We start from the raw sequence: 13188 nt of genomic DNA on the forward strand, positions 1-13188 counted from the left end.
GGTCCTTATCAAATTTAGAATTGCTAAAGGTGTCTTCATCACTCTAGGTCGTGCATAAAGACTTCTTTTTCTTCTTAAAAGTGTTTGCACACTCAACCTGAATATGACTATAGCCAAGGTATTCATGACACTAGATGTCTTTTGTACAAGCCCAATTTGCGGGCCCAAATATAACTAAACCTACCCAAGCCTAATAGCCCCCAAAACCCAATCAAGACCCACCTAACCCTAGCCCAGTTAGCCCACTACCCAAAATCAGGAAATAATAAACAAACCCTAGGTGCAAGGCACCTAGGGACCTTTGACCAGCCAACGTCTGAAGCACCGCCATTGTCACATCCACCGCCCGTGTACTTGCAAGAAGAACAGAGTGATTAATTGAGAAGCAAGTTGTAAAGAAATAAGGCTATAAAAAGCCAAGCATAAATCAATTATACGATTCGACATTTTTTAGAAAATACAAAAAAACACTTGACAACTCTTTTAGATTTGAGCATAAACAAAGGCAGTAATCCCAGTAATATCAAAAGCACGAGAATATCACAAAACCAGGCAACCAAAATCACAATCGAAGGACTAAGGTGATTTTATTTTTTTTTACTACCCTATTTTCGAATTTATTTCCTCGTTTATACACATATATTATAAATCTAAAAAAAATATATAAAAAAAAGAGAAAAAGTACCTTTTCGATTTTCCGGCCACCGCACGGCGACCGGCCTGTTCCTCGCCGACTTCTGGGCAAACCCAAAGAAAAAGAGAGAAGATGAAGCTTTTTTTTTATTTAAAAAACGCAATGGGGAAATGAAAATTAAAAAAAAAGACTTATATAGGGCTTGTAAACGGCGTCGTTTCATCAGGCCCCCCAAACGCTCAAAACGACGTCGTTTTGGGGGGCCAACCTGAAACCCGACCCATAACCGCCTCAGGATCCGTGTGTTTCTGTATAATGGTCTAATTGCGCTCTAGACCCTTCCACTTTTTCACATTTTGTAATTAAGTCTTTGATATTTTTAATTTGGCCCTATAGTTTGTTGCACTTTCCAATTTGGTCCTCAATGCTCCTGTGCATTTTGGGGCAGATGGGCTTATTGTGCTTTTGGTCCTTCCCCTATTTTTCGTGCGTTTAAGTTGGTCCCCTTCTCTTCTTTTCATTTCAATTTTGGCCTAAGCCTTTTGCTTTTAGTTCGATTAGATCCTTTTTTACTTTATTATTAAAATTAATTATTTTAGTATTATCATTACTATTATTTTTACTATTATCATTTTTTCAAAATTATTATTATTATTATTATTAACATTAGTATATGTTTTATTATGTATGTATATATTTATGTAGTATTACTATTAGTCTTTTTATTTCTAACATGTATATATTATGTAAATATTTTAATATTATATTATATATATATATTTTATATGAGTTATGTATATAGGTTTTTAATATCTTTAATATATTATTATGTATATATTTTAATATTATTAGTTATATATCCTCTAATACTATATGTTGTATATTTCTAATTACTCTTATTAGTATTATTATTATATTCATTATTGTAATTTTAATATTACTATTATCATTATTATTTGTCATTTGGCATTATTTTCATCATTACTATTATTTATACCTTATTATCATTTTTATCTACTATATTATCATTATCATTATTGTTATTTTGCTATTTATTGTTATCTTTATTTTCATCCTATTATTATTATTATTATTATTATTATTATTATTATTATTATTATTATTATATCATTAAACCCATAAATTTCATACCGTTATCATTATATTATATATATCTATATATTCTTTAGGTTTATATTAGTATCATTATTATTATTACAATTTTATTCTCCTTATTTTATTGACATTAGTACTACTTTTATTACTGTTACTTTATCACTATTACTACTAATGTTACTATTATTTTTATTACTATTATTATTATTCCTTCTTTTTACTATCTAATATATTATTATACCTTTTATTATTACTCTTGTTTATTACTATTATCATTATACGTTCCTTTTTATTACTATTACTGTATTATTCCTATTTTTACTACTATTATTATTATCATTACTATCACATTATTAGCATTTTTATTTCTGTATTATTATTATCATTACTATCACATTACTATCAAAGTCTTTCAAGTTTTTAAATTTTCGACAACAAAGATACTAATTAATCAACTAGGTTCCAATTTTGGGCGTTACGAGGGTGCTAATCCTTCCTCAAATGCGAATCGACTCTCAATTCATTTTCGATTTTAGAGACAAAAATTATCGTTTTAATAAATCTTAATTTTTATTAAAATGATTAATTTAAGGTGACCCGATCGCACCTCATAAAAAAAGATTGGTGGCAACTCCTCTATTCGTTTTCATTTCCAAAATTCAAGTCAATTCCCGTTTTTCAAAAAATGGTTACGACATCTTTCTTCTTTCTTTTCTTTTTCAGCTTCCTCCTTGACAACTACACCTTTACTCTTGGTTTTAAAAGTGTACTTTGATGCATCAAACTTCTTGAATCTTCCAAATTGCTTCTTAAAGGCCTTATTAAAATTATGAGTAAGCAGTGCAATCTACTCTTGAAATTCTTCTATGTCAATGGCTTTAGGACCAATCTCATCATCAACCACCTAAAGAGCAATATTTCTTTCGCCCTTTGACTTACTCCTCTTTCATATTAATCCAAGTTCATCTCAAAAGTTTGTAGAGATTCAATTAACTTATCAAATTTCAAGCTACCTAAATCTTTGACCTCTATTATAACAATTACCTTAATCGAGAACCTTTCAAGTAGTGACCTTAGAACCTTTCTCACAGGTTTAGAGTTGGAATACTCTTTTCCAATGGCAAACACCTGGTTAGGCAGATCACACAATTTTACATAAAACTTGCCAATAATCTCGGAATCTTGTATTCTTAGAGCCTTGAACTTATCATTAGCATTCGCATATTGGATTGCTTAACAATATTTCTTCCCTCATGATCAATTTAGAGAAATTTCCATGCTTCATTTCCAATAATACACTTGGAAACACGTTTGAACTATTCCAAGTCAATGCCACAGATATGACATACATGAATTTAGAGTTAGCATTGACAACTCTGTTTTCTTCAGTTGTCCACTCAACTCCAAGTTTAAGAATCTTTCCAACTGTAGAATTGATAGTAGGATCTTATTAGCTAGTGAGAACAAAAAGTTATACCCTCTCATCAACAGACTTGATATAAACTTTCATTCTAGCCCTCCAGTAGAGATACTTATCACTTTCTAACATAAGGGGACGGGTAATTCAAGATCCTTTTATTTTCAACAAACAACAACACCAGGAATCACTACTAGATACATTAAATGTTAAGCTCTAATACCAATTGTGGCTAACTACAGTTGTTGTTTGTTGAATGAAAAAAACAGTTAATGGATGTGTTTGATTGAAGTGGCCACTACGGCTTGGCATTACAAAAAATATGCAAACAAAAACACAAAGAATACCAAGATTTGTTTACATAGTTCGTGTAACAGCCTGTCCATTATAGACCGTATCAATATGTTGTTTGACGTATATTTGATTAAGCTAGGGTAGAAAAAGGGTGAGCTTGGTGAATCATCTGTTCAGTGTTTGGGTGGCGTACTATATGGATTTGACAGTACGCACTTTTTGCGGTATGCGTCGCTGGAATTCGTCATTTGGCGAACTCTTTTGTGAGACAACCTGCCAACCCTATGTAACACCCCTAACCCACATCCGTTGCTGGAACAGGGTTATTGGATGTTACCGGAGTTTACAGAATAATTACACATAATTCCACTATTTACTTATGTTAATATCAAAACTATCTACTTAAGTCATAGTCACTAAATTATTTATATCTTGAGATATAAAATTCTAAATTAATATTTGCTTAATATTTTGAAACTAGACTCTAATATCTTTCTACCATAAAATTTTTAGAATTTATGGTTTAGCGAATAAGTACAGTAAAATCTTTAAATTTACACCTATTCTACTATTTGACAGCTTCGACATTTCTTTACTAAAAATTAATTATATCTTAGTACGGGGTTTGGATAATGCTCCCATCTATTTCTCTTGAAAATATACTTATTAAAAAATTTAAACATATAAATTTAAACCTCGAATATTTTTTATACAATTTTTAATGATTTTCCAAAGTCAGAAAGGGGAACCTGAAGTCATTCTGACCTTGTCTCACAGAAATTAAAATATATCATAAAATAAAATTCTTTTGCTTACACAGTTTCTTCTATGTAAAACTAGACTTAATAGGATTTAATTTCATATTTTATTTAACCTCTAATTCGATTTCCACAATTTTTGGTGAATTTTTAAATTTGGACTACTGCTATTGTCCAAAATTATTTTAGTGAAAAATGTTGGTAACTAAGTTTATAACACCTCCACTTCCTTTCAATTAAACCCTATACATGCCATATAAACCTTAAGATGCACAATAAAATTTACTGAAGTAATCTGGATAGTGTGCCCTGATGTGTTGATCCGATCCACCGATTTCACGTCAATCTACAAAGAACATTAAACGCATAGGAGTAAGCTTATGTAAGCTTAGTAAGTTCATAGATTGTAAAGATAAACCTTACCAAACATTCTACAGTAAATCATAAACCACATAATTTACTATAATTTCCTACCAACCACAATCACAATCAATACACATCACATGATTGAGCTCAATATTAACAACTATTCAATTTCTATCACTTTAGTTAACATGTCACTTACCATTTTTCGTCAAATTAGAGAACATCTTACGGATTTGAGTATGTCGTTTGCTTGATGCCACATATTACTTTAGTTTTGCATACACTTTGCTATGGCCTTGCCATGTCTTGCACACTTGTCACGTTGCCATAGCTCAGCTATGGTTTTACACTTATACACATATAACTGTCATTTTTTAACCATGGACTTACGTTCACTTTCACAATGTCATAACTCAGTATGGTCTTTCACTGAAAAGCCATACCTACATTCCACATTTTTCCATGGACCAACCATGAACTTATCTGTCAATTCATCACTTGTCACTGAACGTACGTACTTAATCCTACATATCCCTTGATTTGAACTTTCAATTTGATTTTTACATTATTTCAATTTCATAATTCAATAGAAAAAATACAAATATGAATATTGTATCATTCCTAAATTAACAATTAAATATAAAAATTCATCCATATGAACTTACCTGGGCCAATCAGTAGAATTTGTAAAAATTCAGGGACTAGTTTGATATTTTCTCTTTTCTGCGTTTATCTTCGGATTCCCAATCTATAATATAAAATTTCTATTCATTAGCATCTAATTCAATACTACTTCACTTCACAATTTATGCCCTTTAATTTTTGAAATTACACTTTTACCCCTAAAATTTATAGTTTTTACAATTTAGTCCCTACTCAATTAACACTTTCATTGAACTAATTTTTCCTCAAATAACCCTTTACCTAATAATTTTAGGCTATTATACAGTCTTTGATATTCAGAAGTTCAGTACAAAACCCCAATTCCTAGCTTTTTCACAATTAGTTCCTAAAAATCAATTTCTACTAAAATCACTTAATAAAATCATAATATGATGAAATTAAAGGTTCAAATCTAAGATAATTAATCATAAAATTCCAGTACTCACTCATGGTAACTTTCAAAATCATTCATAGAATCAAAAACAAATGAATATAATAGTTGGACTTAATTATAAAAGTCACAAAACATGAAAAGTTACAAAGAAAAAGCAAGAATTGAACTTTCATGATGAAAAATATGGAAAAAAATCTTGAAAAATCTCTCTTATGGCGTTTTGGCTGGAGAAAAATGATGAAATCTCTAGATTTTTCAAATTTGTCTTTGTTTTATATGTTTAATTTGTAAAATTTCCAATTTTGCCATTGTTTCTCTTTATTTTCTTGCTGATTTTCTTGCCCAAACCGTCTAACCCATATAATTAGAGTCTAATTGCTTTTAAATCCCTCTTTATTAGTCACTTAAGCTATTTAATCACAATTGAAGAAATTTTGCACTGTTTTCAATTTAGTCCTTTTTAATTAATTGACTATCTAAACGTTAAAATTTTCCAACTAAACTTTAATATCAACTTGTTCCGACCTAGGATAATAAGCTCATGGGCTTGGTCTTACTTCACCGTCGAGAAACGAAAGAAGGCTTCCATCTCCAAGTTTAATTCAGACGTAGCTCGCTTCTTTTTAGGTGTGAAGCAGTGTCAAACCAAAATAACCAACAAGCATTAGCTCTCCCTGAAAAGGAGGTGATCCAGCCGTACATTCCAGTACGGCTACCTTGTTACGACTTCACTCCAGTCATTAGCCCTGCCTTCGGCATCCCCCTCCTTGCGGTTAAGGTAACGACTTCAGGCATAGCCAGCTCCCATAGTGTGACGGGCGGTGTGTACAAGGTATAAATATTTATGGCTCAGCTTATGAATTTGAGGTCTTGATACCTCGTTTTAGACCCAATTTACCTATTAAATTCTTTTTAAATCACAAATTTCACTAATTCAGAAATTCTTTTAAATTCACACTTAACCCATAATTATTAATTTATTAAATTTTCAAACTTACTTGTGGGATTTAGTGATCTCAAATCACTGTTTCCAACACCACTGAAAATTGGGCTGTTACACCCAAGATATTTTGAGCGAACTTGTTAGTTTGCAGAGTGATAGAATTATTTTTCTTATTTAGCAAGAAAATGACAACTCGAGAGAGTTTAGTTGAAACCTAGTTGAAATTGAACTAGAATACTGTTGATGACAACTTGACGTGTTTACGTATTGAATGACTTGTTTAATTGACTTATTTTAATGTACAAGTAACGTTTTACTACTCACAAAATTGATTAGTGGTAGTAGTTATGTTTGGTAGATGATTAGGCAAGCATATTCTCATAATATAAGGCGATAGTGGATTTTTTTACCTTCCCACTAAGCTTTGTCCCTACTATCTGTGCTATATAGGAATGCCGATAACTAGCATGTTTTACCTTTTTTTTTCTCTGAGTTCTTCCCTTGGTCTTTAGAAATTTTTAAGTTATATTCGCTAAAGAAGACGATGAAGGTTTCTAGTAGCTAGTAAAACGCCATTGATAAGTACCAGCTTACTGGTAATTCCTGGAAAACCTTTAAGATGACATCGGGGGAACTTACGTTTTTGCATTAGTGCATACATGATTAAGTTATAGCAAGAAAATAGTCTAATGATTATAATTGTTTCTTATTTAGCTCAAGAAGCTAGTGAAGGTTCGAGCAATCAAGTCAAAGGACCAGTAGAGTAGATTCTGTTCTGAAGTTTGTTGGTGAGTCCCTTTTTACTTCTTTTGAGTTATGAAAAATTCTATGATATGTGAGTTGTATACGATAAGTTGTTTCTTCTGTAAATGGGTCGATACGTGGTGTTTGGTTACGTGTGTGGTCAAATAGTGTATATGAGTGAATACGAACCTTATCGATGTAAAATACCCTCCTTGTTGCACGAGCTCAGTACCATTCAACTTGTGATATGTGAAAATATGGAAAGAAAATTTGTTTGTGATGCTTTCGATAGGGAGCAACTAGAAAATCACGGCCCGACCTTGCGGGAGAACACATGTTCAATTTAACAAGGACATTATGGTGAATACGAATATGAAAACGATGGATATGTGATTCTGATTCTGAAATGTGAGTTCGAGGCTGGCACAAGGATGGGTCACATGTAAGCTAACATGATTGTGAGAGGTAAGTATACGTTAGCGGTATGTTTAAATTGGTGAAGTGTTTCCGTCAGAGACTGCGGCTAATGAATCAGTGTATTGTGTCTGTAAGACTAAGTCTTATGAAAATGTTTGTAATTCTCATGAGTACTATTGCTTGTGGATTATCGATGTTCTTGTATTTGTTTTGTGTCTATTTGGCACTCACTAAGTTCAAAAGAACTTACTCTGTTACTTTTTTTCTCAAGTGTTTTATTGTAGAAGAAGATCAATAGAAGGGGACTATGCCAGAGCTGCATCTATGAGTGAAACATTTGTCTATTTTTTTGTATCATGCATAACTATGTGGCAGATGGCGTATACATATGTTTTCTAATTAACTTTTACAATTAACTACGTCGTTTGTATCATTTTTATCTTAAAAGAGAATTGTTCCTTCTTTGAAGGTGTACGCCAAACCTTTTTGAATTGTTGATCATAAATTTTATGATTTTAATATAAACGTCATAACTAGACAATACTTGAAAATATATTTTTCTTTTATAACTTTTATTATTTTCTCTAAAGATGTTTTATCTAATGAAAGAAGAAAAATGGCTTTTATGCAAAGGAAAATCTTCATAACTGTTTTTCCAAATTTTTTAAGTTAAGCTGAATGATTTGAATATGTTAGTAGTGCCCTAGTTTGTCGAGTGGTCTATCTGGCTAAATAATAGACGCCATGTTTTCCTAACAAGCTAAGAGATTTTACAATTTGGGTTCCTTACATCTGTTGAGCCTAACTTAGTGAGCAATTCCACTATCTTTAATCCACAATAGAATAAGTGAATCACACTTTATCGTTGTTTAGTATAAAGATCACACATTTGTACCTAAAGACTAGAATACTTAACTCCAAATCCCCTTCTAAGAATTTGGGTAGTAGACACTTAATGTTTACAATTTAATTTGCATCCTCACAAAAAAATAGTTCCTCAATGAAAGAATGCAAGTGCTCTCAATATGCTCTCATACATAACTTAGACAAGCCTTGTTTCATCTATCAATTTCAACTTACTAACATAAAAACTAAACGAATACAAAGCAAGTCCTTGAAAATAGGAATTACAGTAAAAAAAGCATAATTTAATAAAGATATGACCTTCTATAATCAACATTACAATCCTGACCAATTCTCCACAAAGTAAGGGTTATCTTGATTCATTTGAATCTAATCCAATCTTCACTAACCACGGATTGGTTTCCATAGAAAGACTACAATATCTTCAAAATATCAGCAAAATAACTAATCTCAAGATTTTACTGCATAAAATTGTCAACTCAAACATGACGAGTATCATCACTACCTCCATGCCAGTTTGTCATGGCCATTATTGAATGCTACTTAACATAGAATCACACAACCTACCTTGACAATTACTTAACGGCTTGTCAAAGGCTTTAACGAAAAACTATATTTCAAAGTTTAATTGATTGATAACTTTCTATTAAGAACTCAATTGATTACAATTTTTAATTAGTAACTTGATTTATTTTTTTTAATTATCTTACACTAGATTTTTTGACATTTAAACTTATTTTGAATTAAATCTTTTACCCTTTACATGCAAAGCATGTATTTTATTAATTAAAACAAAAGATAAACAACCCAAATGAAACAAGCTTCTTCTAAATTTTAGAAATTTATTCACCTATTTAGCAAACAATTTAAACTTCAATTTGGGTTTTGATACTTTGTGGATATATAAATCTATACGTTATCAATAATCATATAACCACCTCATTAATAAAACTTTAAAATAAATAGATATATATTTATATACTAACAGTACATCCAATACAAAATATAAATATTATTTTCCTTCGAACAAAAAATATATTAATTGTTTATCAAAGAAAAAAAATTCTAACTTCGTTTAACTTTATTACTGGCAAACTATTAAAGGTAAGAAAAAAAAAAAAAGAGTTCTAGGGCAAAGTATTTATTACGTAAACAGTTGAACACACATTCAGTTGTCCATAGTCTTGAGTGGTTGAAGTCATGGTTGAAACTCATTTGTATTATTATTATTATTATTATTATTATTATTATTATTATGTTTTAGTTTTGACAGTCTTGTTGTGCTTTGTTGACATGCCAAGAATCGCTTTGCATTGGATTTGACAGTCTTTTCGAGGCTCTAACATGGACCGGAAGTTAGCACATTTTCTGAAGTTTCTGCAATTGAGGAATCAAGGTCGCTAAATGATGGATCATGTTCATAGGGTTTGATGTCCACACCTTGGTTTTTTAGGAGATTTTCATTTGTCTTCTGTTGCTCATCAATCATCATCTTTAGTCGCCTTCCTTGTTCTTCAATTCTCAACTGTAAATTTCGCTGAAACTGTAAAGTGAAAAAATGTCAATAATCTAAAACAAGTTAACAATATCCAGAATAAACCCAAGTCTTGGATTCATGCAAATTCGTGTCCAAAATGAGTATACTAAATTTCCGAAGATTTATAACCCATGTTCACATTCCAATATGTGTAGAGTTTGTTTTAGAGACAATAGAATAAAAATATCCAGATAAGATGCTGAAGACAAATGGTGTACCTCTAATTGTTCATTAAGACGCCTTTGGACATCTAACTGAAGTTGCAATGCCTCCGTCAGGTGCAAACCACTGCCAAACACTCGACACATTGCATACATTGTTATCAAATTGCAGTCTAGAACATGTAGCATTAGAATACGAAAACAATTTGATGGTAAATTTCAGGGAAAAAAGAAGGGGAGATGTATTTGGATTGATAGAATACTAATAAGAGAGTCAAGGAGTTAGGAAGCTTACGTTTTGACATCAATCCGAGTTAAATCAGTTGTGCTTGTTCTTCTCTCTGGTTTCCATGCAACATGAAAAGGGTATTATCAGTCTACATGTATATATATAAAGTTTCTATTTAAGTCTAACACAATTTATATTTAACAAAATGACCTTCCAAACTATGGTTTTCCCTAAATCGTGTCTACCACTTGTGTTCGACATACATTAAGACATGGATATTTAGTATCGTCTTTCAAATAATATATGGATAAATTTAGAAAAATTGAGTATACTTGGTATGGGTATGATAGGACACATATCCACATTCACCTATACTTAAAAATTAAAAGCTTGCCGTCTGCTTGTGAACATCCAAAGGGGCTAAGAGACAATGCTATTATTCAACAAATTAAACAACTAAAAGCAATCGGACTGAAATTTATACTACATTAATGTTATAATAATATCTCCCCAATTGGGATCAGAGTTAGAACATTTGAATTAAGCTTTTTAACACTCATTATGGGAGTTTATGTTGTTTATTTAGAATACCTTGTGTAAATTCTGGCATGTATCTTGCAGTACGGTATTTCTGCAAGTTAAGACAGAAATCAAAAGGAAACAAATCCAGATATTAGCATTATGGTCAACATTCAACACCCAAAGTTGTTTTTTAAGAAATTAAAAAAATACCTGCAGATGGCTTTTGACATGAAAGATGGTCAAACCTTGAGTATCCATTAGTTTCAGAATTGTCTTTGGGGTTGCCTCTGTTAAGACGATGATACCAAAATGTAATGAGTAAACTAAAATGATGGCAGATAATGAAATTTCTCAAGATTTAATCAAGTAATAATCATACTCTTACTTACTCTCACATCCTCCCAGACGTTTAACACATTCCACGAACTTTTCATGAAGATCCTGTGTCCACCTTATTCGTGTTTTGTTACTTTTATTACAATAAGCCTGCAAGGAAACAGTTGGAGATATTCAACACAAATTATTCTATTAAGAAAAAGAAAAAAACAAATTACTTACCCTTTGATCCTGATTTCCTCGGGAAGGAACGGAAAAGTGAGTTTTAGCGTTGCTGCCTGGAAATTTATAGGATCTTTCAAAGGATTTCTGGTATTGGTCGAAACAAATTTGTGATTTTACTAAGGACTGCAATGTATTTCTGAAATCATAGTTGGGTTCATCTTGAGCAATCGATTCAATGGAAGAGTAAATGTTGTGTTGGGGGCAGAAAGAAGTATCCAATCTTTCAGTTGCATAAAAGGCATATGCTGGGGTCTGGAAACCGCTCATAATTGGATTGGATGATGATGATCCGGGATTTAGCTGTTGTGGCACTCCCTCCATGGCAGGTTGAAGGTTGCAGTTCCTGTTGAATCCAAGGCTCTGCCTTGCTAGCTCTTGGCTATCAGTCCTCTTGGTGTTCATTTACAATCTTAACCACAGCAGCTAATAGATGCAATTTTCTGAATCTACTGTTCAATTGGGATGCATAAATAGGAAACTGTATCTCATTTCCTTCTATTATGAACGGCTTAAAAGATTAAAAGCCATCCAGAATACGTGCAAAGATCAAAGAAAAGGGGTTGAAGCATAACCAACCATGGCAGTGTTGAATTAAAGATGTATGGTAGAGAATTTCCCTTTCATAACCCCCAATGACTCCAGGTTTAAGATATTAATATAAATAAAAATGTAAACACAAATACAAATATATAAATATTGATAAGCTTAAAGCATTCATATTTTTAGATTTTAAATCTCAAAATTTGTAATCCCTTTAATATTGTGGAATTGTAATATCATAATATATGTAAATTAATACTAAAAGTAAAAAAATAAAATAAAATTAAGGCTTGAAATTTTTTTCCATTTTGAAAAAAATATTTTCATTAATATAAAATGATATATAAACATGATATATAGTACAAACGACCAATAAATAAAACACTATAAACTCTTATACAAATACCAATGTTCAAAAAATAAAGCCTAAAAAGGGAGAAAAATAGATTGACAATAACTACAATATTGAAAAGTTTAAAAATTAAGAGATACATTATATTGAGCAACCATCAATAATTTTAACCTAGTCTCGTCATCATGAAATCAGTCCAGTGGCAAACTCAGTAAACTAATTAACCACTGTAAAATGTCTCGAATAGACCTCGTGAAATCAGTGATACATAAAAATTAAGTTTTAAATAATCTTTCTCATAATTATCTCAGAGTTCAATCTCGCGATTATAATGCTCTATAATGAAAAGGCCCCCTACTAATACTAACAACATACTTGCTTTGGTAAATCATGTATATACCGTAAGATACAATTAAAAACAAAACTCAAACTATTGTAGCTTTTAAAGAAAATAGAATGAAAAAAAACTAAAAATTAAAATAACTTTTAGAAAAAAAATTATCCTATTTATCTAAACCGTCATTAGAACTATCACAAAAGTGGTCAAAAAGATATTGAAAGAGAAAATGAAATAAAATTATTGAGAAGAGACATATTATTTATTTTAATACTTGACTTATTATTTTGGTTCAATTTATCTAAAAATTCAATACTAATCCATAAAAAAACACACAAC

General features: G+C 31.1%; 1 protein-coding gene across 4 annotated transcripts; it reads right to left on the reverse strand.

The window, feature by feature from the left end:
• Positions 1-4219: 4219 nt before the first annotated feature.
• Positions 4220-12291, reverse strand: LOC108455508 (myb family transcription factor PHL5). 4 transcript variants are annotated; one of them, XM_053019360.1, is made up of 9 exons: positions 11618-12291; positions 11449-11545; positions 11270-11346; positions 11129-11168; positions 10604-10649; positions 10366-10435; positions 10051-10153; positions 5251-5333; positions 4220-4565 (listed from the first exon to the last, which is right to left on the reverse strand). In XM_053019360.1, the coding sequence occupies exons 1-8, from the start codon at positions 12020-12022 to the stop codon at positions 5287-5289; spliced, it is 885 nt and encodes a 294-aa protein (XP_052875320.1). In that variant the 5' UTR covers positions 12023-12291; the 3' UTR covers positions 4220-4565; positions 5251-5286. The 4 variants fall into 4 exon arrangements, 3 of the variants coding, with proteins under 3 accessions (XP_052875320.1, XP_052875321.1, XP_017609548.1); XR_008271000.1 differs by lacking the exon at positions 5251-5333 and having other exon boundaries at positions 10366-10445; XM_053019361.1 differs by lacking the exon at positions 5251-5333.
• Positions 12292-13188: the final 897 nt, after the last annotated feature.

The sequence above is a fragment of the Gossypium arboreum genome, chromosome 9 (assembly GCF_025698485.1).
Source record: "Gossypium arboreum isolate Shixiya-1 chromosome 9, ASM2569848v2, whole genome shotgun sequence".
NCBI classification, from domain to species: Eukaryota; Viridiplantae; Streptophyta; class Magnoliopsida; order Malvales; family Malvaceae; genus Gossypium; species Gossypium arboreum.